This window comes from Micromys minutus, assembly GCF_963924665.1.
Source record: "Micromys minutus genome assembly, chromosome: 1".
Taxonomy (NCBI): Eukaryota; Metazoa; Chordata; class Mammalia; order Rodentia; family Muridae; genus Micromys; species Micromys minutus.
Window position 1 is genome coordinate 58,532,637 of NC_137969.1, and position 26,317 is coordinate 58,558,953.

At 43.5% G+C, this 26,317-nt stretch overlaps 1 protein-coding gene across 1 annotated transcript in view; it reads left to right on the forward strand.

The window, feature by feature from the left end:
• Positions 1–474: 474 nt before the first annotated feature.
• IARS2 (isoleucyl-tRNA synthetase 2, mitochondrial) overlaps positions 475–26,317 on the forward strand; it is a 36,705-nt gene continuing 10,862 nt past the window's right edge. The window contains exons 1-16 of the mRNA XM_080939255.1: positions 475–817; positions 2,049–2,171; positions 4,322–4,481; positions 6,340–6,488; positions 6,831–6,880; positions 6,962–7,071; positions 7,152–7,242; positions 7,505–7,620; positions 9,037–9,206; positions 10,571–10,661; positions 11,242–11,393; positions 13,042–13,202; positions 21,084–21,186; positions 21,669–21,762; positions 24,792–24,900; positions 25,863–25,965. Of these exons, the coding sequence (XP_080795381.1) occupies positions 551–817; positions 2,049–2,171; positions 4,322–4,481; positions 6,340–6,488; positions 6,831–6,880; positions 6,962–7,071; positions 7,152–7,242; positions 7,505–7,620; positions 9,037–9,206; positions 10,571–10,661; positions 11,242–11,393; positions 13,042–13,202; positions 21,084–21,186; positions 21,669–21,762; positions 24,792–24,900; positions 25,863–25,965 (2,049 nt within the window). The 5' untranslated portion in view covers positions 475–550. The remainder of the gene's footprint in view (positions 818–2,048; positions 2,172–4,321; positions 4,482–6,339; positions 6,489–6,830; positions 6,881–6,961; positions 7,072–7,151; positions 7,243–7,504; positions 7,621–9,036; positions 9,207–10,570; positions 10,662–11,241; positions 11,394–13,041; positions 13,203–21,083; positions 21,187–21,668; positions 21,763–24,791; positions 24,901–25,862; positions 25,966–26,317) is intronic.

Consider the following 26,317-nt stretch of genomic DNA (forward strand, 5'->3'; position numbering starts at 1 on the left):
CGAACTCAGAGATCCGACTAATTCTGCCATCCAAATGCTTAGAAACTTGTACAGTACCACTGAACGGCTTTAGTTTTTTTGGTACTTATGTTTTTGACCTTGGACAAGTTAATCAAAAGTATCTGACTGGAGAAAGCTGACTGATAGTGTCCCCCCCTACATACACAGAAACACCTCTTTTTACTCCTTTGCGCAAGCACACACACACTTAGACATACACACACAAACACACACACACACACTCTCTCTCTCTCTCTCTCTCTCTCTCTCTCTCTCTCTCTCTCTCTCTCTCTCTCTCTCTCTCTCTCTCTCTCTCTCTCTCTCTCTCTCTCTCTCTCTCTCTCTTTACTCCTGCAAGACCTTCAAGGAAAAGTCTTAGGAGTTGCTGACTTCCAACCCGGAAGAGCCCGCCCTTGCCCGCGCCCCGCCCCTTCCGCCCCCGAGCGCATGCGCAGTCCTTCACCGCCTAGCTCTTCAAGGGGTTCCTACTTTTAGATCCCGGGCAGCAGCCGCTGGCCGTGTGCGGAGGGGTCCCCCCGGGTCGTCCACCATGCTTCGGGGGCTGCGCCCTCGCAGGCCCGGGACGGCGGTGTTTGCCGCGGCTGGGAGCTTATGGGGACCAGCCCGTTTCCCCAGCCGCCTGGGGTGTCTGGGGATGACTACTGAGCTCGTGGTACGCTCAGTGGCCGGAGCGGACAGTCTCCAGAGCAGCCCAAAAAGCGGCAGATACCGCGACACTGTGCTGCTGCCGCAGACCAGCTTCCCGATGAAGCTGCTGGGCCACCAGCAGTCCGACATGGAGCTGGAGATCCAGCAGGTACTGGTCACGGCCACCCGAGCAGGGCGGGGTGGGCCAGCCCTGCGTGAATGCTCCAGGCCGCTGGGGTTCCCAGGCGGGCTGCAAGGGGGCGGGTTCCAAACCGATGCCCAATGCTGCACAGAGCACCTTCCGACTTCCGCGCCAAGCGAGTCGGCTTTGCACACTTTTCCAGTCACTTGTCGGAAAGTAGCCAGCGTGAGCATGTGTAAATAAAAATGCAAGTGTGGGCTGGAGAGGTGGCTCAACGCTTAAGAGCGCTTGCCACCCTTGCGGATCTGCGTTGCGTTCCCAGCACACAAGTCTGGCAGTTCACAACCACCTGTAACTCCAAATCCAGGAGATCCAGTGCCTCTGCCCACATGTACCACACACAAATAATAAAACATAAAAGCTACACTTAAAAAGTAATAAAAGTATCAGCAAAGCAGGAAAGTGGAACCCCACCTTAGTCACATGTTTAGGTTTTTCGATGGAATCATGATTCCTTTGAAGGACAAAGTAGCTGCTCTTTTTTGGGTCCCCTGTGTAGTCTGTATCTGTCTCTTATACTGAATTTGCTAAAGGTTGAGATTCACTTGTTAGTGTCTGTACACCAGAGTATTTAAAATATTCCTGATAATCAGGAGTACTGCTTAAGTGAATAGTGTTAGCCAGAATATTCGTTAGATTTAGGGAAGTATTGAGGCCAAAGAATAGCAAGAATAAAATTAACAGTGATTTTGGGTGGTCGAGTGAGCTTGTGTCGGGCCTGGATTGAGGCAGTGAATACTGAGAGGCTTGCCAAAAATTTAGAGCCCCCATGCCGCATAAAATTTTACACTTTAATCTGAAGTATTGTTGGGGAATTTGAAGACTACTACTGAAGGGCTGGAGAGATGACTCAGTGATTAAGAGTGCTGACTGCTCTCCAGAGGTCCTGAGTTCAATTCCCAACACCCCCAGGGTGGCTCACGACCCTCTGTAATGGGATCCATTTCCTTCTTTGGGTGTGTCTGAAGACATCTCACTGTGCTCATCTACATCAAATAAAGAAAATCTTAAAGATAAATAAATGAGGACTACTGAAAGTGTCAAGAGAATTCTAGTTCATTCCAGAACGTTTTCCAGTTATATTTCTGGGCTGAATGGATTGGAATGGGATAAGTGGTAATCAAGTGTTGATAATAGTCTACAACATGTATTTATGTGATATGTAAACATTGGCTTTTCTTTTTTTTTTTCCAAACAGAAATGTGGCTTTTCAGAGCTTTATTCCTGGCAAAGAGAAAGAAAAGTAAAGACAGAATTTTGCCTTCATGATGGGCCCCCTTATGCAAATGGTGACCCTCATGTTGGGCATGCCTTAAACAAGGTAATGATAATTTAGGTTATAAAGCTTGCAAGTAAATACTCTGCAAAAGAGTATTTGCACGTATGTATTGTACATGTATGATAATCATGTAAACTAACATTGGCATATACAAATACATAAATTATTAGTGAGTTTATGTATTTATTTGTGGTGCTTGGGAATCAGACCCAGGGCCTTGTTTGTGCTAGGTAAGTACTCCTCCAGTGAACTGTATTCTGGATATGTCTTGTGTGTGGTGGGGACTGTGGATGGAACCCAGGATGTAACAGGTGGGAGACTCACCCCTGCCCCTGCATCATCCCTGTGTCTGCAGCCCTCCCTAAGTACCTTAGTGGCCATGCACAGTTTTGATACTGCATGAACCTAACATTACGGGAGATGGGAGTTCCTTTCAGCTTTTTGTTACTTTACACTTAAATTCCATCTTATTTGATACTTCCTGTGTATGTGTCAGGCATTCTTCATTCCTGGCAATGAGAAATAAAGTCATATTCCTTCCTCTCTACTTAGAAAGATTAATGGGTAAACTATGTAACACATTTTAAATGGTGATCATAGCTGTGGAGGAAACAGAACTGGGAAGAAGTAATAACAGGGAGAATTGTTGTGAAGCCTCCCGAACAAAGTTTACTTTACTCGTACATCTGCACACCACTTGCATGCTCGATGCTTGCAGAGGACAGAAGAAAGCTTGCAGATACCCTGTAACTACAGTTATAGACAGGTGTGAGCTGCCACAGGTGCCTAGGAGAGCAGCCAGTGCTCTAACTGCTGAGCCACCTCTCCGGCCCTGCCGCTATAATTTTAATAATTACTGTGTTAAGAGAAAGAGGCAAGAATGTGTGAGAGAACTTTCATTTGGAACACTTAGGCCAGAGTTTCTTTAAGCTGACAGGGAAGATGGTGGGAGGGTTGTTTTTTGGAGGGGAGGAGTTTAAAGATGTATTTATTTTACGTATGTGAGTACACTGTTGCTCTCTTCAGACACATAAGAAGAGGGCATCAGATCCCATTACAGATGTTTGTGAGGGCATCAGATTCTATTACATGTAGTTGCTGGGAATTGAACTGAGAAACTCTGGAAGAGCAGTCAGTGCTCTTCTGAGCCATCTCACCAGCCCCTGTGATTGTTTTATATATGTATATATACTTATGTGTGTGTACATATACACATGCATAAGACATTTTTTTTTCTTTTCTCTTATCCTTACTGTGATTTAACCCTAGGGCTGTGTGCATGCTAGAGAACTGTTCTACTTTCGAGCCACATGCTGAGTCCTCTTTATTTTTTGTTTTGAAACGTGTTCTCAGTTGTCTAGGTTAGCCTTGGTGTCATTGTATTTCAGGCAGGCCTTGAACTTGGGACTTTGTACTTTAGTCTATGCTCTGTATAGACGCTGTGGTTGATTACAGACCCATGTGTTCTTGGGCCTGGCTGGTAGTGCATTTTTAAGTCTTTCTGCCTGCTCCTTTCTAGATTGGTTTGAGCAGAGTGACTTGGGTACTGACGTGCCTGCTGCTGACTGAGGGCCGTTCTTAGCATGAAACAGTGAGCATGAGGTTCCATCCACGGGACGCGGTGTTCCGCAGGGGTCTGTGCTGCTCAGCACGTCTGAGCAACTCATATTGCTTCATTCATGTTCATTTCCCATAAGCGTAATCAAAGTTTCTCACTGACTTATTTATGGTGTAGAATTTCGGAAGTGAGAGTGTTTTGTAAAAGTAGAATGGAAGCAGGCATGGTGGCACATGCATGCTAGCATACGCCTTAATCCCAACACTTGAGAGACAAAGGCAGGTAGCAGGTGGATCTTGGTTCCGAGGCCAGCATGGTCTATAAAAGTGAGTTCTACACAACCTCGGCTGTTATACAGAAAAAGCAAAAGCAACCAAAAAATGTAGAGTTTGGGGCATAAAGGTTTTCATATATAATTCTCTTGTTTGATTTTTCCTCCTTCATACCATTAATATTATGAAATTCAAATATTTGTCATTTTTATGTGAATGTTACATATTAATTCGTAGACTTATTGGGTTACTTTATGGAAATACTTTAAAGTCAAACTTTATGCTTTAAAATCGTATTTCTAGAAAAAGTGAGGTTTTGAGCTGTGTGTTCTCTGCTGGTGACTGAGCTTTCATCCCTGCAGATTTTGAAAGACATTGCCAATCGATTCCATATGATGAGAGGTTCCAAGGTACACTTTGTGCCTGGCTGGGATTGCCATGGCTTGCCCATTGAAACGAAAGTGCTAACAGAGCTTGGTGTCAGTGCCCAGACTCTTTCAGCCATGGAGATCAGGGAGAAAGGTAAGCTCTTTCCGTTTTTATAGCTTTCCTTTTCCTGTCAAACCAGGCTCTGCCAGAAGGACTCTGGTTTATAGTGAGACCTGTTCCCTGTTCCATGATACTTGTTTATCCCAGGTTGGCCTCACAGTCATAATTCTATTCCCCTGCCTCAGCTTTCTGAATGGCAGCATCCTTGGCATGGGCCTCCATGTAATCCCAGATTTTTAAAAAGTGACTTTTGTGAGACTTGGGGTTTAGAGGTTAGAGGGACAGTGTTGGGAGTGTCCTAGCTATGCCTTCAGTTTTGCATGTTTTAACCTCCTTGGGTGGAGCTCACTGCCTAGAATGAAGAACAGAATTAGCAGTCCCTTCCAAAATACAAGTATCTTAAATCTGGGTGTGTCAGTGCACACCTGTAAACCCAGCATTCACGAGGAGCCAGTCAGTAGTGTTATGAGTCTGCAGTCAGCCTGGGTTTTAATCCAAGACTTTTGTCTCTAAGTGAAATCCAAACAATCAGGCAGAGCCCTCGGATCTAAGTCAATCCCTGAGTTGACCTTTCTTATCAGATGTCTGAGCCATCAGATCTGTGAAGGTGGTTTTCATTCTGAAGCAGATTCACACTGGCTTAGATTTGTTGTCTGAGGAATGAGGAGTTTGCTGGGCCCTGAGTGTTATTCTCTGGCCGTTTCCTGTCTGAAGAACTAATAAGGAGGACTAGTAAGATGGCTGAGCTGGGGAAGGGGAGCCCCTGAAATTGATTCCCCACATCCCATGGTGAGGGAGAGAACCCAACCAGGAAGGAGAAGGTGGTCTCTTGACTTCCTTTCCTACATGTACTTATGTTATATGTATGTCACATACACATGTACACACACAAGTGGACACATGCACACTACATTGCTACTACTGTTAATATAAGGAATGATGTGGGATATTTTCTGGTGTATTTTATTTATTTATTTTAAATATGAGATGTGTAGTCTGGAAGATACTAAAGATAGTATATGATTTGGATTTTTGTTGTTTTGTTTGTTTTTTGAGACAGGGTTTCTTACTCTGGGTAGTCTTGAAACTCGATTTCTAGACCAGGCTGGCCTTGAACTCAGAGATCTGCCATCCTCTCCCTGGCAGTGTTGGAATTAAAGGCATGTACCACCACTACCCACTTTCAGTTAATTTAAAAAAAAAGGGGGAGGGGGCTGGAGAGATGGCTCAGTGGTTAGGAACATTGACTGCTCTTCCAGAGATTCTGAGTTCAATTTCCAGCAACCATATGGTGGCTCACACCATGTGTAATGGGAACAGATACTCTCTTCTGGTGTGTCTGAAGACAACTACAGTGTATTTAAAATAAAATTTTAATTTGATTTTTTTTTTAAAGAAAACTTGTTCTATGTTTCAAATTCTTTGAAGTAATGTCCTTGCTAAGAAATTTTGATAGGACTGGGAATGTAGCTCAGTAGGGCGAGCAGCTGCCTGAGGTCCTGGTTCTGTGCCCAGACTACACATTCTGAGAGTGAGGGCTCTCTCCTGGGCTCCCACAGTCAGGATGAGAAATCCCTACAAAGTATGATGGAGGCCAGCCTGGGACAGCAAAGATTCTCTAGTCTAATGGTGCACAGCACCTACACTTAGAGGAGCTCGTAGCAAACCATGTCTAACAGTATAAAATGTCAGCCTGGTGGCTTATATGCCTAATCCTGTCATTTGGTACTCAGAGGCAGGAGGATTGTTTTGAGTTTGAAGCCACTTTAGGCTATATAGTGAATTTAGGCCAGGCTTGGTTAAAGGGTGAGACCTTTCCAAAAAAAGGAAAAAAAGAAGAATTTACCAGTTTCTCAGAGGCTTTCTCTTTTTCTTCTCTTACCCTTTCTAGCCAGGGCATTTGCTCAAGCAGCCATTGAAAAGCAGAAATCGGCGTTTGTCCGCTGGGGAGTGATGGCAGATTGGAATAACTGCTATTACACATTTGACCCAAAGTACGAAGCCAAACAGCTGAGAGTATTTTACCAAATGTATGAAAAGGTAATGGAATAAATCCCTGATTCTTAGTGTATTAAAGTACGTGTCTCAGGAAGCCTCAGTGCTGCCCTAGGTCTCTGGCCGTGACGAAAACAGGGAAAGCAACCTGGGAAGAAAAGGATCTCTGGCTTCCGAATCTCCATCAGTTCATCACTGAGGGAAGTCAGGGCAGGAACTTTGTGGCTGGAACTGAACATGGAGGGGTGCTGCTTACTGGTTGATTTCCTATGGGCCAATCTGAAGGAGGCATGTTCCCAATTAAGGTTCCCTCTTCCTAGATATGTATAGGTTTGTATCGTTGACAAAGACCAACCAGTACAAATATCCTATCTTTGTCTTTTACAGGGCTTGGTTTATCGATCTTACAAACCAGTGTATTGGTCTCCCTCATCAAGGTATGCATTCTTTTTTAATTAAAAGGTTGAAAACATTTGTGAAGCTTCCACGTGTTTATGTACGATATCTTACAACCCTAGGACTGCGTTGGCTGAGGCAGAGCTCGAGTACAATCCGGAGCATGTCAGTCGGTCGATATATGTAAGATTCCCTCTCTTGAAACCTCCTCCTAAGTTGGAATCTCTGACAGGTAGGTCTCGCTGGAGCCCCGTGCTGGTGACAGATGGAGCTATGATGGTTGCTAATATATTCACAACTTTATTTCCACAGATGCCTCGTCCCCCGTAAGTGTTTTAGTCTGGACCACCCAGCCTTGGACAATTCCTGCTAATCAAGCTGTTTGTTATATGCCAGAGGCAAAGTACGTAGTATGTCATATCTTTTTATTTTATCCATAAATAGGATTTGTGTTAAATTTATTTCACTCTCATGACTGTGTTAGGTAGCGAATTGTCATTTAGCGTCATTGCTGTGGCTCTCACTACACTTCAGAGGAGATGACCTTTGACGACCTTTGTAAACTATTCTCTGACCTTGTCATCCATCTTTCTAAAGTGACATCACTAACTGTGCCTTGTTTTTTTTTTTCATCATGGGTGACTTGCTCTGAATGTCATCTTCAGGTATGCTGTTGTGAAATGTTCTGCTTCTGGGAGCTTCTACATCCTGGCTGAAGATAAAATACCGCCTGTTGCTTCTGCCTTGGAAACAACATTTGATGTTATTGCAACACTTTCAGGTGAGGATGTATAGACATAACCCACCCACCAGTCATTAAACTGTCGGGTTCACTGGCATTTAGTAGTTTCTTGGATATTACCTGTTGTGACTTGAAACAGATGTGACATCTGTGTTTCTAGGGGGAGAAATAAAAAAGTATACGTTGTTTGTCTGTGGCAGTCTTACCATGTAGACCAGGCTGGCCTGGAACACACTATGTAGACCAGTCCAGGCTGGCCTCAAACTAACTCAGCAGAAGACATCTGCTTGCCTCTGATTCTCAGGTGCTGGGATTAAAGGTATAGGCTACCATGCCTGGTGTCAAAGATAATGCTTCTGTCAGAAGTTATGAATAATAATTTGGGACTTGAATGCAATGACTAGTTTTATATAAACTGGAAGTCTGGGGATATTTAAAATTAATTGTGATTCTTAGAGATGATAATGTCTTTTGAATTGTTGAAAAGTAGAATGACCCTATAGAATAAAACCCTCTTTCATTCACTAGTTCAGGTATATGACAGTTAGAAGAATACAGCTCTGTAAGAACAAAAGGGGTTATGTAAGAGGCAAGAGGGAAGCTGGTTTTTTTTTAAGACCATCAGTCCTCCATGGGCAATAGGGAAGTTAGAGAGTCTGAGTTTTGGGTGTTTTTTTTTTTTTTTTTTTTTTTTTTGTCTTATTTTTTGTTTTGTTTTTTGATGGCTTGACTGCACACCTCATACATTATAAATAATGAGTTTGCTCCAGCTCCTTTTTAATCTTTGTTTTGAGACAGGACCTTGTTAAGTTTCCTTGGACTCAGTCTGATTACTAATTTGCTATAATAGACAACAACAGATAAAATGGTAATATTTTAAATTATTTGTAGTGAGGCAGTGTTATGCTTAACTGCTCCAAAATCGTCACAGTACTATCCTAATAGTGGTGCTCTCGGCTGGGTTGTAATTGCCTGAGTTCTGTAGATTTCAGGGAGGCCAGTTCTGAGTTCAGCCAGTGTTGTACTGTTTCATTCTGTTAGTGATCTAAGTAGCTCAGGAGCAGAACACTTACCTAATGTGCCAGGCCTGGGGTTTTATCCCCAGACCAAGAAAATAAAGATACTGGCTGCCTGTATCTGTGCACAGCCATCACGCTAGCAACTGAGAGATGGAAGCAGTGTTCCAGGTATTTAAGGTTATCTCCAGCGGCCTGGTGAGTTTGAGATCGGCCTGATATCTGCAAGATTTTACCTTACTCAAAGAAAAAAGAAAAAGAAAGACAAAAGATGTGACTTACATTGCCAAGCTTAAGAAGGCAGAACTGTCAAATAGAATAACTCTTTAAAATAACTGAGATTGATCCCAGCCTTAAGACATGGGAAGGAAGCTCTACCACTCAGCTGAGGCCCCAGCCCTTCAAAAGAACACTTGGTAATAGTTTTCTTGACCCGTAGGTGTGGATCTGGAAGGTGGCACTTGTAGTCATCCTTTAATTCCCGATAAAGTGTCTCCTCTTCTACCTGCCACTCACGTGACTATGGCTAAAGGAACAGGGTTGGTTCACACAGCCCCAGCTCACGGTATGGAAGATTACAGCGTAGCATCTCAGCACAGCCTCCCTATGGTACTGTTCCTCTTTCTTCCTTTTAATTATTCGCCTTGCAGAATGAAAATGATTGCTCCTAACTAACATCTTTGTGTCTTGGTAATAACAATTTTGTCATCATAGTTAAATTGTGAAATAATCACATTTGTGCAGCATCCTAAATATTATTAATCCATACTAAACTAAGGAAGATTTCCCAGAATTAGTCCTGAAGCATGTCCACTAACAAGAGGGTACTTTTCAAACACACACAGTGTTTCATTGTGTACCCCTTTACTGTACTTTGCAGATGTGCATTTGTTACTAGTCAGAGGTTTGAGGCAAACCAGTGTTGAGCAAGTCCAACAATATGTTTTTTAAATTATTTTTATTTATTTTACGTGTGTGGATTTTTTGCCTGAATGTATGTGCACCACATGTGTGCCTAGTACTCATGTGTAGTGTGTGTTGGGTCTCCTAGAACTGCAGTTACAGGTGGCTGGGATTCACACGGGGCCAACCACCATTTTCCCAACAGCTCAGATGGTCCTTAACAGCTTTTAGAAAGCACCTATTTTGTAGTTAAGGTGGACACATTTTCCTGAGCATGCTGCTCGTGCACACTTAGTAGCCTGTAGTGTAGCGAGGCCTAAGTGTTGCTTTCATTGGGAAGCTGGATAATTGATGTGATTGCTCAGCTTGCTTTCCTGCCACTCACATCTTTTCACAGTTGCTTCAAACCAAACCAGGACATCTGCAGTGACGCTAAGTCACAGAACACACTGTAGCCGTGTACACAGGACATCTGCAGTGACACTGAGTCACAACACACTGTAGCTGTGTACACAGGACATCTGCAGTGACACTGAGTCACAGAACACACTGTAGTCGTGTACACAGGACATCTGCAGTGACACTGAGTCATGACACACTGTAGCTGTGTACACGGGGACAGAACACGTTGCTCTCAGCCTTCAAATAATGGCAAGTGGCTTTCACTGAATTATTGGAGGAGAGGTTAAGCTTTGCCCTTTCTAAACTCCTGAGCTTCTTTCACACACTTAGCAGCTTCTACTGTTTGGTTAAGAGGAATGCGAGCATACAGGGATGTACGGTCAGTGATCTAATTGTGAGAGATTGCTTTAGGAGTGTTTTAAAATACTTGCATTTCCCAGTATTAAACTGTAGATATGTGCTTTAATGATACATTTTCTCTTTCGTGGTTTCAATATATAAAATTCAGGATTTTTATTGACAGAGGAAGAAATGTCCAGGTTTTTAAAGTAAAGAAAAGGTAGACTGTATTGAGATACTTTAAATATGTTGTTATTTAATCTTATGGCCACAGATTGCCATAAGGTAACTTGTTTCTGTGCTTTAACTGTTCAAATGGTACATTATAGGAGTGCTTAGTGGATGAAGGCGGGATGTTCACCGAAGCTGCAGGCCCTGAACTTCAGAACAAGGCTGTACTTAAAGAGGGAACAGATGTGGGTAGGTGTCATCTGTTGATAACGGAACCTGTAAGCCACTACAGTAACCCAGGATGTTTCTGCTAGAAACCAGCGGCAGGAACCCTGGTCACTTTCTGGTCAGAACAAGCCTCATTTGGTTAGTTATGGTTCAAAATGAAGCTTTGGATCTACCATCATTTGTTTCAAATTTATTCCAATTGTTTATGTAAATCAATAGTCATCAGAAGTAATAATGATTTTCAGTTGGGTGATATTAGAGATAATTAGCATATTGCTTTTGTCAGGGGATCAAAACCAAGCTTGGGTAGATGCTGCCTGTGAGTCAGACATCCCCACTCTTTCAGTGAGCTTCGCAAATAGCTGCTCAGGCAGGGACTTGTGCCTTGACTTGCTCTTCTGTCTTCATGGCATTAGGAGTGGAGCAGTTTAGAGTCTGAATCAGGTTTCACAGAGTTGGTACCTCTGCCATCTCCACAGCATGCCAGGGATGGGGCTCCTTTCACTAGCACCTCTGCCCAGTTCTTCCTAGAAGCCTTAAGTGCTGTGCGTTTGTTAGGAATACTTTTAAGTTATGTCTAACAGGGCATTTTTTTTTTAAGTTATAAAGATGCTTCAGGCTACCAAGAGTGTGCTGAAGGAAGAGGACACTGTGCACAGCTACCCCTGTGACTGGAGAACCAAGAAACCTGTGCTAATTCGGGCCAGCAAGCAGTGGTTTGTAAACATCACAGAGGTCAAAGCTGCAGCTAAGGTAGGAGAGACCTCCTGCTCTAAGGGTCGGGCTGGTCATTGCCACCATACAAAGTGTGTGTGTGTGTGTGCGTGTATGTGTGTGTGTGTTGGTGAGGGTAGTGGGGCTGAAGGAGAGAAGATTTATAATTTTTTTATTATGATTTTTTTTCCTAAAATTGTATGCTCTTAGGCCTGAAAAGATCTTGTACTTTCTTTTTTTAAGAATAATTATTTATTTATTTATTTTACATATAAGTATACTTCAGACACACCAGAAGAGGGCATCAGATCCCATTACAGATGGTTGTGAGCCACCATGTGGTTGCTGGGAATTGAACTCAGGACCTCTGGAAGAGCAGTCAGTGCTCATAACCGCTGAGCTGTCTCTCCAGCCCAAGATCTGGTACTTGATTCTTCTACATTTGCACTTGTAGAAACAAGGCTGCAGGAGGCTGAGTGGGTGCTCAGGTCACTTCTGTGTCCCATGTTGTAGATGTAGCACAGACTGAGGGCATCTGCGGTAGCAGCTGTCAATTCTATATCTCTTTACGCAGGCCAAGGCAGTAATGTCTACCAATGGGAGCAAGACGGATTCCACAGCAGGGACTGTCACATGATACCCATTTAATGGGATGTTTTGTATCCCTGTTGCCTTGAAATTAAGACTGCTAAAAGAAGGAAGCAAAACAGAATTTTTGGTCCATTAAAAAATTGTTTTGGGGCTGGAGAAATGGCTGTTTAGAGCTGCTTTTGCAGAGGACCTGAGTTTGGTTCTCAGTTCCCACTTCATATAACTTACATGAGAAGCCTGAAATGTATATCCTATAGCCTGAGTGCAGGGCTTTGATGCCTTCTTCTGTTCTCTCCAGGCATTGTGTGCACATGCACAAGTGCACATACATGTGCACACATCAGTTTTAAAAAAATGTTGTTACGAATTTACTAATTTTATAGTTGGTGTTGCAAACACGTAGCATGTTTTCAAGCTCTTTCATTTAGTTTGCTTTACTTTGTATAAATTTTTACATGCATCAATGGATAGTTTGAAAATAGCTTTATTCTATTGAATAGAAGAGTTCAAACATATTTAATAGCCAGGCAGAATATACAGATGCCTTGCTTACAGCTTGCATCTGAAGTACTAATGTAATTAGCCTGCTTATTCACTGGCTTGACAATTAGGATACTTGTCAGAGCTCTGTGCAGAAGTTTGTGTTTCTACACATGTGTGAAGTGGGCGTGCAACATGTAGTATATTGTTGATGTTGTTTTACATTCTAATATGATATATCTTTTTTTTCTGGTGTTGTTTGCTTACTTGCATGATTTTTGGGGGGATAAGACCTCATTATGTACGTCTCATTGGCAGGAACTCACTTTGTAGGGCAGGCAAGCCTCAAAATTTTGGTAGGCCTTCTGCCTTAGCCTCCCTAGCCAGCCTGACAGTGTGTTAGTGCATATGCTCACCTGTCTGCTCTTGACAGGTACAGTCTGGTTTTGTTGCCATACTTAGAAGTCTTTGCTCTTTGGTTGTTTGCCTGTGGTGGGAGGGGAGGGCTGTGGAAGGTACAGACACTCAGAATGGAGAACAGGCTTAGGAAAAGTCAGCACAGCTCTTTAAATGTGTTCTGCTTCTCCCACTTGACCTGCTGATGAATGAATTGCAGGAGTCACTAAAGACAGTGAAGTTCATTCCCGGAGCAGCACTGAACAGCATGACGGACATGCTGGACAGACGGCCGTACTGGTGCATATCAAGGCAGAGAGTCTGGGGGGTTCCAATCCCTGTCTTTCATCATAGGACAAAAGATGAATATCTGATCAACAGGTAATTCTTTTCTGTTCTATTGTTTAAAATGAGTTATGTTTCCTCGGAAGAATCCTTGTTACTGCCCCTTCGCTCCCTGGCTTTGAGAGGGCCTCTTTGTCAGCGGGGTTACAGTGTGCACTGTGCTGAGCTCTTCACTCTTAGCTCTGTGTGTCTCACTGCAGTACTGGCTGCTCTGGTACAGTCTCGAGTTCACAGCAGTCCTCCTGCCTCAACCTCCCTAGTGCTGGGATTAGAAGCATGTTCCAGCTCTCCTGAAGAGTCACACGGTTGCTGGGCTGGGTGATCCAGTAGTGAGCAAGACCGAGACAGGAGCGTGAAGTTAAGAAGAAATAGAATAAGGCATTCAGAAGGCTGATGAGCCCTCAACCCATGATCAGATGATGCTGTTGGAGCTTTCGGTTTCTAGGTTGTTGCTGTTGGTTTTGTTGTTTGTTTCTTACCACTACCCTCCGATCCCCCCGCAAAGTGCACACAGTGAGATTAAAGCCTGTGCCACCACACCTGGATTCTAGCTGCTGTTTTTATAGAGGTGGAAAGGGAACTACTAATCATTTCTGTTAGATTTCATTCTCGGCTTTTATTTCCTAAGATTGCTTTGACTTAATTTTATTTTGGTTAATGAGATTTTACTAAATTCTTCTATAGCATCAGCGACACAGGCTGAGTATTGATTTATTAATTGAGGATCTAGTCAGCAGTTTTGAGGGGCAGAGGCATAAGTAATGGGTTGTTTGAGCGACTGTAGACCCAGGCTGGGCAGCCCTTCCTTGTGATTCCTTGGCGTTGTTGAGATGGTTTGGTTTTCACTGGTGCCGTGGTTGTATCCCCTTACTGAGTGTACGGAATTTAAAAGTTTTAAAAAATGTTGATTTAAGTTGTTTTTTAAGTCACATATGATCCCATAAGAGATAGGTTTGTTGTTATTTTTAATAATGTTGTACTGGGAATTATATCAAGGACCTGCACATTTCTGACCACTGAGCTGTATCCCTGGCTGAGGGTGGGGAAGAGTGCTCTGCAGGAGTTAGGGTGGCAGTGTGTGTTTAAGGGCGTGTGAGTGTGTGGGAGCCACAAGGCTTCATGGTTGTGAGAGGGATAGAAAGGCTGTCACTAAGAACTGGCTGGGACAGGCTGAAGGAATCTTGAGTACAACATTAAGGATCTTAAGTCTTTTTCAGGCTAAGCATGTACTAGATTTGTAAGACTATTTGAGCATTGTTATAGTTTAGAGTTGACTCTGCTCCAGTATTGTCACTGTGTGGCAGAACTTAAGAGTTTGGTCAGTTGTATTCCCCTACTATCTTAGCATGTCTGTTGAGAATGAAATGATTATAGTTGAGATAAATTGGCACAAGTAAACTTTAAATTGTCAGTTGTTTCTCAGTCCTCAGTTATCAGAATGCAAGGCTTTTGAGGGCATTGCCTTGCAGTGATTGAGGCAGGATGTGTATATGTTATTAAAATTAAAAAGTAAAAGGAATTTGGCACTGTATTATGAGCTGCACCCCCAGACTTCAGCCGCATACTCTCCCACTGAGCTGCACCCCCAGATTTCAGCCGCAGACACTCTCCCACTGAGCTGCACCCCCAGATTTCAGCCGCACACACTCTCCCACTGAGCTGCACCCCCAAATTTCAGCCGCAGACACTCTCCCACTGAGCTGCACCCCCAGATTTCAGCCGCAGACACTCTCCCACTGAGCTGCACCCCCAGATTTCAGCCGCAGACACTCTCCCACTGAGCTGCACCCCCAGATTTCAGCCGCACACACTCTCCCACTGAGCTGCACCTGCAGACTTCAGCAGACTGGTGGAACTGACAGTTATTTTAAAGTTAAAATGTAGACAGGGTGAGCAGTCAGTGAGTTAGATGAAGTAGATGTCAGCAGAGACACACATCTGCCCAGCACTGTCTCATTTTATTTTGTTAGCATGTTTTCCAGCTAATGCTACAGACTCTCCAGTGATCTGCTGCACAGTGTTCAAAGTCGATGCCCAGAGACATACAGAATATTGGCCTACAGAATGACAGACACAGGCAGCCAAACTGTCTGTCAAATCATAGGTCATTTTCCTGTACACCGTTCATGATCACAGCTCCATAGTCTTCCATGGTTGGGTTCTTCTGGTGACATCGCATTTGAATTTTAAAACATTTATATTCTTAATTAACTGTTAGTTACAAAACAGAATAAATATTATTATTTTCTTTTTCTGAATCAAATGATAATCAGGTACCACCCAGAAATGTCCGTCCACCTTTCCCATGTTTGTAGCAGGTTGGAGGCCATCAAAAGTAACAGCAGCTCCACTGGAATCTGTGCACAGTCCACATGGAGTTGCTGTTACATGTGATGACTCCACTCGGTAAGTTTGCTGGAGGAGTCCTTTTGCTTTAAAACACGAGTCACTCAGTGTGTATGCTTCTGAGCAATGAGCCTGAAATTGGGTGCATCCCAGGCGGGTACTCTTACAGTAGGCTGCAGAGCTAGCCCCAGCCCTCTGCCTCCTCCTGGTGGGTGTGTAGGTGGTGGTAGTGGTGGCAGTTTGGGTCAAGACCTAGCCTGTACCTTGCAGTGCTGCCTTAGCTTCCTGGGAGCTGGATTCCGGTTGAGCACCACCGTACCTGGATCTTCTGCTTCCTGGATGAGAGTCTTCGAGTTGCCTCTAAGCATAATTACTTGTTTTTCAAAGAAAACCTTAGATTACTCATGGCCTAAATGAGTTTAAAGATGGACAGAATTTAAACTCTGGACTCAAACTATGACATATTAATTTCATTTATAGTTTATGTTCACTTTTTTTTCTCAAGAACTTTTAATGTTAATATCATTGGTCGTTTTCTGATTCTATAATATAATCCTCGTATAGTTTAGGTGAAAATCTAGTCCCTGGTTAGTAAAAACAAGTATTTTCTTTAGCATAAATAGATATAATTTAGAAACATTGGCCACAAAGAGAAACAGGAAGCTGTTGATGACATTTCTTTCCTTAATTTAGATTAATGTTCTCACCCAGCACTGTTGACTTAAGCTGTAAGGCAACTTGGAGCCAGCTTCTGAAAACCTGTAGACTTTATCCAAAATCATTACCTGCTGCCTTTACAGCCTGCATATGGGACTACATGGAGAACAGGCTCTTCCTTCTGCAGCTCCACTGTGGAAGTCACATTTAGTGAACAGACAGGAACACTTAGCCTCTTACCTCATTCTTTCCCCAGTGACTTCCAGCACAGCTCTTGTCCTGTGCCTTTGCTTACAGAGAGAGAACAGACTGAGAGGACAGCAGCAGCCTCTTCTTACCTGGAAGTCCTGAGTGCTTCCTGCTTCCCAGCTAAATAGCGAATGCTGCTGATAGGAGAGCCCGGGGGATTGGCTGCTGTCAGAGCCGCTCCAGTGCCTGGGTTTTTCTTTGATGGAAACCAAAGCAGGAACACGGAATGCGTGATAGATAAGATCTTTGAGTCAAGTACAAAGTTCTATTATGGTGTGACTTATTGCTCCATGAAATACAGCATTAAAATGGAAACAGACTGCAGAGTGATAAGTGGTTTCACCCACTTTTATCAACAGTAATTTATACTGATCTTTAGGTCATAAGTCAACTGTGTACTAAAGTATAGGATATTATCAATAAAACAAAGAGAATTCTTGAATTCCCAAGAACAAACCTTAAGAAATTCTTTTACAGTATTTGAAAGCATAACCTCAGTTTCATTATAAAATAATCCACTTGTATTTATTGGAAGAAAAAACGACTAATGAATTCTGTACAGACATACACATATAAGATGTCCAGTCTAGCTGTGTGTTGAGGAACTTAATGACACACAGAAGAAGACAGGCTAGGGATACAGCTCAGTGGAATGTACTTGCATAGCATGCATGAAGCTATAGGTTCAAAGCCCAGCGTCAGACACATCCACTCAGCTGGGGTTTAAATCACAGAGAAACGGTCACAACAGACATTTAAGGCATAGCTTTGCTCTTATTGTCAGCCTAGGTCCCACACTGAGAATCCAGTGACCAGAACATGTCTAGCATTTAGCTATTTCGAGGTGGTTGCTTTTTGTTGTTTTGTTTTGGTGGGAAGTCAGTCCTCTGCTACTGAGCTGAGTTCCTACCCCTGCATTTTCCTGAGACACAGGTCGTGTAGCTGCAGTTTGTCTCCTGAGTGTGGGATTCCAGGCCACGAAAAGTGTAGACGGCAAGAGGAATGAACTCTCTCTTTTTTCCTTTCTTTTTGAATTAACTCTTTCAAAGACAAAAGTGCTGTGCACTTGAGCTTTGATGCGAAGGCTTTTGTTAATGTACCTTTAAAAAGAAAATTTTAGTTTTAAAATTTATATTTTAAAATTGTATACATTTGGTATATACAACATGGCCTCTCTCAAAACATAGGTATGTTGCATTAGTCTATGCTTGTTTGGAAAAAAGAAGGGGACACTGGAAAAATTAAATAAAGCATGGTTGTGTTTCTTCTGTTAAAACATTGTTATGTGTTTAAGTGAATTATTAATATTTTTATAAGGAAGTGTTGCAGTTAAAGGGAACTTTATTCTGATGTCTAAAGTGTTTAAACTTGGTGTTTCATAGTTGACTTAATAACATATAGATATTTAAAACCAAACATCTTCCTTTGATTTATTGACTTAGTAAGGTACTTTTATGTAGCTAAGTCAACATCTAAGTTATAATTTTAAAATATTGTTGAGTTATTTGATATTTATTTAAAGATAAGAAAAACAGTTCATTGAAGTTGAATTTGTTATGGAATGGGTGTGGAATACATCATGTAAGGCTTCTCACTTTTCTTTAGTTATTAAGAATTTAAAAAATGTTTATAATCTTTTTATATCTTTTCTAAAATACTTATTTTCCTCTTGCTATTGGCCAATAAGCCCGCTGGAGTGTGTTCTTTGAGCTCTGTGCCTGCTCTGTCAGCACTCTAGTCTCCTGCAACGCTCTCCTTCCCTGCTCCGGCCTTGGTTCGTAGGCTGTCCTCAGCCCGTTGCCATTGCTTAGCAGCTCCAGAGAATAGGGTGTCAGCTTACCTGGGTGTCTTGACAGAGGAGGCCCACAGCAACCTCTAAGGCCTGCTTCCAGACTTGTCGTTATTTAGACTCAAGGTTTCAGAAATCTTGAGACACAGCCAGCCAGCTCCCGAGAGGTCCTATTCCCAGAACTTCTGTGTGTGCTGTGCTGTTCATTTATTGATGATGCCAATATGAAATGCAAACGACTTCCTTTCACTTCTATATTATTTATGCCTGTTTACTCCAAGCATATTTCATTGCTTGCCTAAACTTGACAATATAATGGTAACATAAAAGGCCAATGATGCTCATCTCCTGGCTCTTCTGTTTTTAAGGGAAAAGGTGTGGATAGCATATGTGTGGTCTAGAATGTGTATATTTGAATGTACTCTGCTGGTATTTCTGGTTTTGTTCTTTGGAGCATTAGGTTTCTTCAGATTTTTCTATTACTGCATGTCCATATTCTTAACTGATAAAGTGTTCTGGGTACACTATATAAAAACTAATGTGTAACTAAGAATTATTGTCTTACAACTAGTTAGCTATTGCGTAAAGTTTTTATGGTCACCTAGAGAAAGCTTATCTTCACCATTAAAGTCCATCTAAAGTGGATGTACTAGAGATGGGGACTGTGCCAATTTAAAATTTTTATATTTATGTTATATATAAATATAACATGGACATAAACATTCAATTTTCAATAAAGTATCACTTTAATTTCTTTTTCTTTTTCTTTCTTTCTTTTTTTTTTTTTTTTTTTTTTTTTTTTTTTTTTTTTTTTTTGAGCTAGCCTCATTATGTAGACCAGGCTGTCCTTTAATTCACAGAAATCTACCTCCATTTGCCTCCTCAGTCCTGGAATTAAAGGTGTGTGCTATTATGCCTTTGCTCCTCTCTCCCTTTTTAAGGTTTATTTTCCTTTATGTGTGTCACTTGTGTACCTGGTGCCCACAGAAGAGGACATTGCATCTCCTAGAACTGGAATTGGGTTGTGAACTAACTGCCTTGTACTCAGAACTGAGCCTGGCTCCTTTGCAAGAGCAGTACGCACTCTTAATCGCTGAACCATGGCTTTGGTCCTCACCTTAGTCTTTAGTGAGGTGTCTCTGATTTCAGGTCATAGAGTGTGTTCATGTATATTTCCTACTTGATTTGCATCCCTTTGTGGTTTTTACAAACGGCTTCATTGATCTGTGACATACCAGAGCTGGAAAATCAGGATATTCGGTTCTGCACAGTGTGATTAAGACCTGGAAGTCAGTTTTTTTCTGTTCACTGTTCTGCCCATTCCCGTACCTGGATCTGCAGCCACTTGCACTGCTGTGGAGTGGAGAGAGGTCGCTGTTTCACAGACAGGGATTACTGTGTATTTTCATCTTCAAATAACAATGCAGAAGCCCAAGAGCTAGTTCATTGAGTGCTTGCTGCTCTTCCAAAGGGTAGGGTTGGAGTCACAGCACCTACATCAGGCAGCTCTCAACTGCTTGCAGCTCCAGCTCCAGGGGTCCCAGTGGCAGCCAGCCTCCAAGACTATCCACACAAATGTAGTAGACAAACACACACAAACACATGAATAGTAGAAATAAATGTCTTAATAGCCAACACAGAACCATTCACATTTATCTCAAAGATTCCATCCGAATTCTTTTGGGTTTTAGAGACAGATGGGTTTTTCTATATAGCCCTGGATGTCCTGGAACTCACAATGTAGACCAGGATGGCCTGGATCTCGCAGAGATCCAAATGCCTCTGCCTTCCAAGGGTTGGATCAAGGTGTGCACCACCTTTATTATACCACTAGTGCCCAGCCTTAATTCTCACATACATGTAAATTATATGTTGAAATGACAAGTGTTACTGTGGGCACTTCATTTACTAGGTCAGTATTTGTCAAGTCTCTTGGTGATGTGCTGCTACTTGTGTTTTGCACATGAGAACCCAGAAGTGCAGAGGCCCAGGGCCTTGCAGGGGGTCACGTGGTAAGTCAGTAACTAAGTTACCACTTGTGCATCCAAAACGGTGGGGGTCAATCCTGCTGCCTGTTGTGTGTGCTAAACAGAAAACAGCCCCAGGAGGCCCTGGTGTCAGCAGCAAAATAAGTATTACAACTGGACAGGAGGATGCAGGCCAGCCTTGGTTACGTAGCTGGACAGTCTCAAAAAACAAGGGCTGAATTAGAGCATGTGGGCCCTGAGTTTGATTCCTAGCACTACCAAGTAGTAAATACCTGTTCCATTAGGGGAGTCTAGTTTGTTTGTCATCCACTCTAGTACATTGAGTGCCTGGAATTATGCTTAAGACCCATAGCTGCTCATTCGGGTTTGAGCAGATCAGTCCTGGCCATGTGAGGGGGTCAGAGTGCAAGCCTCCCTGTGTGCTTTCAGTGTCTGTGGAATATGGGCTACCTCTTATGTCTGGGAATGGACTAAGTCATGGGAGGAGCCGGGGCCTTGAAAATTTCTGAGAGGGATGCTGAGTGAACACAAGGCTTTTCTGTGAAAGCAGGAAGGGGGTGGGCTTCTCTGTGAGAGCAGGGGATGGGTGGGCCAGCGTTTCATAGCCGGTGCTGAGGCAATGAGGTACACTGAGAGACAAATAAACTGACAGGATGTGTCAGTTTGGACAGAGTTCCTGGGTAGGAACCGCGTGGACTGACATGGGAGGTGAGGAGAGTGCGGTTTTTCTGTTTAGGGATGTCTGTGATCAAGATGATCTTATCTGTACTGAGTTTAGAATGATGGGATCAGTCAAGTAAGCCATTTAAGATTCTGCTGAAGTTGGAGAAACAATAACCAACAAATGTTTGTTACACTACATTGCTGATCCTGCCTCTTTCCCAACAGCCAGACCACCGAGCATATTATTAAACTTATAGAACAGCATGGCAGCGATGTGTGGTGGACCCTTCCTGCTGAGCAGCTTCTCCCAGAGGAAGTCGTAGCTCAGGTCAGTGTGAGCCTTGGAGATAAAGGTGACATTGAAGCAGTTGAACTGGCAGAGTCAGAGCCAGATGCAGTTTAGAAATGAGCATTTTTTTTCTTGCAGTAAAAACAGTTTGTAACAGGGCAGTGGAGGTGGGCGTTTGTAACCTCACCAGGCCAGCACCATTCAGGCTGTCTTAGGTGACTAAACAGATGTTGGCACAGCAGGGTTGTGTGGGTTCTTGGCACAGCATCCTTGATGGGCCTGTTCTCTGTCACCATCCTACTGGAAGAAGAAAGTGATTGTTCCTACCCCAGTGACCATGTTGTCATGTGGCCGTTCTCTTTCCACGCTGCCAAGGGTCATGTTCAACTATGTAGTGTATCTTAGTGTTTATGTTTTAAATGTGGACTTAATGACTGTATTTCACTTTTTTAAAACTTCTGGAACATTTACTGTATACTGTGTGGCCTCTGTAGGTCAACTCTCTTCTGCTGTCTTCTTAGGCTGGAGGTCCTGATGCTTTGGAATACATGCCAGGGCAGGATATTTTGGACATCTGGTTTGACAGTGGAACTTCATGGTCTTGTGTTCTTCAAGGTAATTATTTTTTCTTTTTCTTTTCTTTTCATTTGTTTGTTTTTCAAATCAGGGTCTCTGTAACAGCCCTAACTAGCCTGAAACTCACTTTATAGACCAGGCTGGCCTTGAATTTGGAGATCTGCCTGCCTCTGCCTTCTGCCTCTTGGGCGCTGGGTGTTGGGATTAAATACATGTACCACCAAACCCACCTCTATTTGTTTTTTTTTTTTAAAGATATATTTTTATTGTTTTTTTTTTCTGTGTGTGTGCATGTGAATGTAAGTGCCCATGCAGGTGAGGGGGCACTGAACCCCCTGGAGCTGGAGTGACAGGCAGTTTTTAGCCACCCGATGTTGGTGTTGGGAACTGGGTTCTGGTCATCTGGAAAAGCAGAGTTCTAAACATTGAGTCATGTAGCTAGCTGCTCTTTCTGGTAATCTCTAACATTAGATTATAAGCCAGTTACATCTTGAGTGCTGGCAAGATGTTTTAATGGGTTGCCACACAAGCCTGTTTACCTTAGCTTGATTTCCTGGAGCTCACACAGAGGCAGAAGGAAAGTGCTGTCTCTGGAGACTTGTCCTCTGAGGGACACATGCACTACGGTAATAGTCCTGAAAACACAGAGCTATTAGCTTAGATCTTTGACCATAGCCTTTGTGGGGTTTATTGTTTTATTATGGAGTTTGCTTAGACCCAACACAACTCAAACATTAGGACAAGCGGATGACAGAAATTTACTGTAATCAAGCCAGTTGGTACTGATGAATCAGGGCCCCAGAACAAATTTAGGAGCTCAGCTGCAGCCTCCAGCCAGAATGTTACAGAGCTTTTGAACTTGAAAACCACAGGTGTCTGTGCCAAGTTACAGTTATAGTTTTTTCACCAATCAGGATTTAGGGAAAGAGGCTTTCTCCCTATCGTTCATCTCAGTTAGTATGGAATGGGGATTTGCCATCCAATCAAATCCCATTTGTTCTTCTGTGTTAGGGAGCAAAAGATCAGTATCAGAAGCTGGTCAGCCCCCCTAGGGCCTGGGAAGTAGAACTTAGTTTCCCTATGATTAGAATGGAGTCTGAAAACAAAATGGCAGCACTTAGGACACGTTTCTTTAGCTTGTTCTCAATAGGTTGTATTTTGTTTACCTGGAACATCTATGTCTTAGTTAGGGTTTCTATTGTGAAGAAATGCTATGACCAGGGCAACACTGAGAAAAGAGAGCATTTAACTGGGCTGGTTTGCAGTTTCAGAATTGGTCCGTTGTCAGCATGCAGGCAGACGTGGTGCTGGAGAAGTAGCTGAGACCCACATCCTGACCATTGGATGAGAGACAACCTGTGCTTGGCATGTGCTTTTTTGAACCCTCAACACCCACCCTCAGTGTCACACTTTCTCCAATATGGCCACACCTCCTAAACTTTCTAATCTATCAGAGGTCCACTGGTGACCAAGCGTTTAAATCTATGAGCCTACGGAGGCTATTATTCCTCACAGCACACAGACTGCTACAGGTCAGATTTGCAAACGCCTGGGACATCATTCAGTCCTGTGATTTCTCAACATTTTTTTTTTGAGGTGAAAGTTTATTTAGAACTATACTACTTAAGATTATAGTGGGAACCTTTAACCAGCTTGGTGGTCTCTGCCTGTAATCCCAGCACTTGGTAGGTGGAGGCAGGAGGATCATGACTTTGAGGATTGCCTGGGCTACATAAGACACCCTGTCTCTAAAATTTTACCCAAAGGGTAGTTTGGTGTTTTTGTTTTTATTTTTTTCCCCTCTTTATTAGCAGTGCCTTCTCTTTGGCCTGCTTGGCAGCTCCAAGCTGCCGAGCTTGGAGACCATGGACTTAACCTGACCCCATTATTTCTTACAAGAGGCCAAGCTAGAGCCAGGACAGTGGGCATGTGGTTATCAGTGTCAGAGTGCACATGTGGCCCTCTGCTTCCTGTGCCCATCCTTTTGCATATGTGTGCCTACCTAACTCTCCAGGCGCTGCAGACATTTCTTCCTTTCAGTTAGGTAAGTTTTTGACTCATTGCTGCAGAGACGGGGAGAGCAGGTCAAGAGTCAGAAGGAGCAGGGGAGGTGGCTGCATAGGAGCTGTGTGCAGGTGTGTGCAGAGGAAACATCCTAGAGGATGCCAAGGAGAGAGAGGTAGACAGGCGAAGGAAAGAGTGTGCCGAGAGTCGGGTGAGGAATCAGGAGCAAGCCGTCAGTCACCCCTTACCTCCCACCCAGGGCCAGCTGGGAACTCTGAAAGGGGAGCTGGGGACAGCAGCTCCTTGGCAGCCAGCCATATGGACTGGAGGGACTTCAGACTTCATGTGGAATAAGGGTGTGATCTGGGGCTCTACTGTGGGGGTTGTGGCCTCACAGGTAAGTGGATTTGGACCTTTCAGTTTAGACAGTTTGAAAGTCAAATGAATATAAATTCACACTTACAGACTAAGATGTATACTGGCTAAATGGTAATTTAAATAAATTTTTGTAATTAGTTTTTGATATTATTTTCTAGTTCTGTGTCCTGGACACGCTTGAGGCATTGCTAAGGGTTAGGCTTTGCTCTCGTACATTCGCCATGTAGGTGAGCAGCTGCTTGTGGAGAAGCAGGAGGAAGCGCTTTCTGCTGAACGTGTTGGGAAGCACCCTGAGTCTCAGGACTGAGAGAGGTGCAGGAGGTGGCACCTGTGGCTTAGGACAGCATTCATTCAGTAAAGCTTCTGACTCACAGTGGCTCTTGGGGCCACACATGGTTATGGTGAACAGGCACAGTAAAGGCGAGAGTCATGCTGGGCCTTGGGAAGATTAACCTGCATGAACTGTTACTCAAACCTGCCTGTCACATGACTTGAATGCATGCTAGGCAGCTTTCCAGCACCCCTGGGCAAGCCTTCAGCATCATCAGATGTTTGTGATCGTGTGGGTTTGACTGCAGCAGAACATGGTCACATTAGAACCCAGTCACATTGGTTACCAACACTATGGCACACACTTGGTTTTGTTTTCTGTTCTAATTAACTTGATTTGTGTTAATGTATTTCAGACATCCAGCAGAGCGCAGACTTGTACCTGGAGGGGAAGGACCAGCTCGGGGGCTGGTTCCAATCGTCCTTACTAACAAGTGTGGCCACGAGGTCAAAAGCACCTTTCAAGTAAGTGCTCACTCCATAAAAAGAACCCTCTTTGCTGATCCTCTGAGTGCCTGCCGTGTGTGCTGTACATGCTTGCGGACATAGGTGTGTAAGCTGGCCATTGGCAAGCCAGAACACTGTTCTTCCTGTCTCCGGGAGGAAAGAGCCACAGAGTCAGTGTGTCCAAAAGAAGAGGTGCATTTTGTGGGTGTGGCAAGACTGAGCAACTGGGTTCACCTTTTGTGTTAGGTACAGTGTGTAAGAAAGTTGCATGGTTTCCTCTTATATAGGTGTGGTGGCGCATCCTGCAAATCCACACACTCTGGAGGCAGAGATAGGATCTCAGGATCAGGGTCAGCCTGGGCCATTTGCAGACCCTATTCCAAAAAGAAAATAAAATCAAAAGGGGAGACACACAGCTTGTGTGGTGTGTGTCATTTGGCAGATTGCACCTCCTGGAAGATGAGGTGGCGCTGAGTGGAGTTAGCTGGCACACTTTGTGGGGCAGCATCTTCAGCTGTGTGGAGATCCACCAGGAGTGCAGGGAAGGACAGTGTGGGCAGGTGAGAGCAGGCGGCCTGAGCTCTTCCTGCTGTTGGGACTCACAGTGACTGAGGACTGAGAGCCTGCTGGGGCATAGGACAGAAGGCTGGCTGCTATGGGAAGACGCCGCTGCAGTCACTCCCAACCGAGACAGTTCACTTTTAAAAGCCAGTGACGGTGGAAAGTGCTGTTTTCTGAAGTTGTCTTTTTGAAGTTAGTTCTAAGGAGGTGGTCTGCCACTCTATTTTGTAATCAGAGGCTGGGAGATGCTCTGATGTACAGAAAATAGAACACCTACTTGGCTGTGTTTAAGCCAAGGACTCCCCCGGCTTAACACCCTGATATGTGAATGCTGAGAAACAAGAAGTGTTTATCCATTGTCTGTCAAGATATCCCCAGTGATTAAAATGGCCCCTCATGCTGGTCCTCATCTTTCTTAGGACAGTGATGGTTCATGGATTTACGCTCGGAGAAAAAGGAGAAAAGATGTCCAAGTCCCTCGGGAATGTCATTAATCCTGACACTATCATCAGTGGAGGAAAAGTAGGTGTCTAACTGAAACTCATTTTCATTTCTTGTCAGGTTCTTAAATTGTCAATTAAGTCTTTAGTAGTTACCTCAGTGAATTAACACAAGGCTAACAAGATTAGATATGACAGGATATGCCAGGGATGGCGGAGGGAGGATGGAGGGCGGTGGAGACATGAGGTTGGCTTGAGCCCAGGAATTGAGGGCCAAGAATAACAGAAGGGTTACTATAATGTTTTAAACATAAACTTGCGTGTACACATGTCTGTGAAGACCTCAAGGTATCAGGTTTTATTATGGGAAACCAGTTTTATAATCAATGGAAACAGGAGAAAAATGAGATTATAAATTCTGAGTATGCATAATG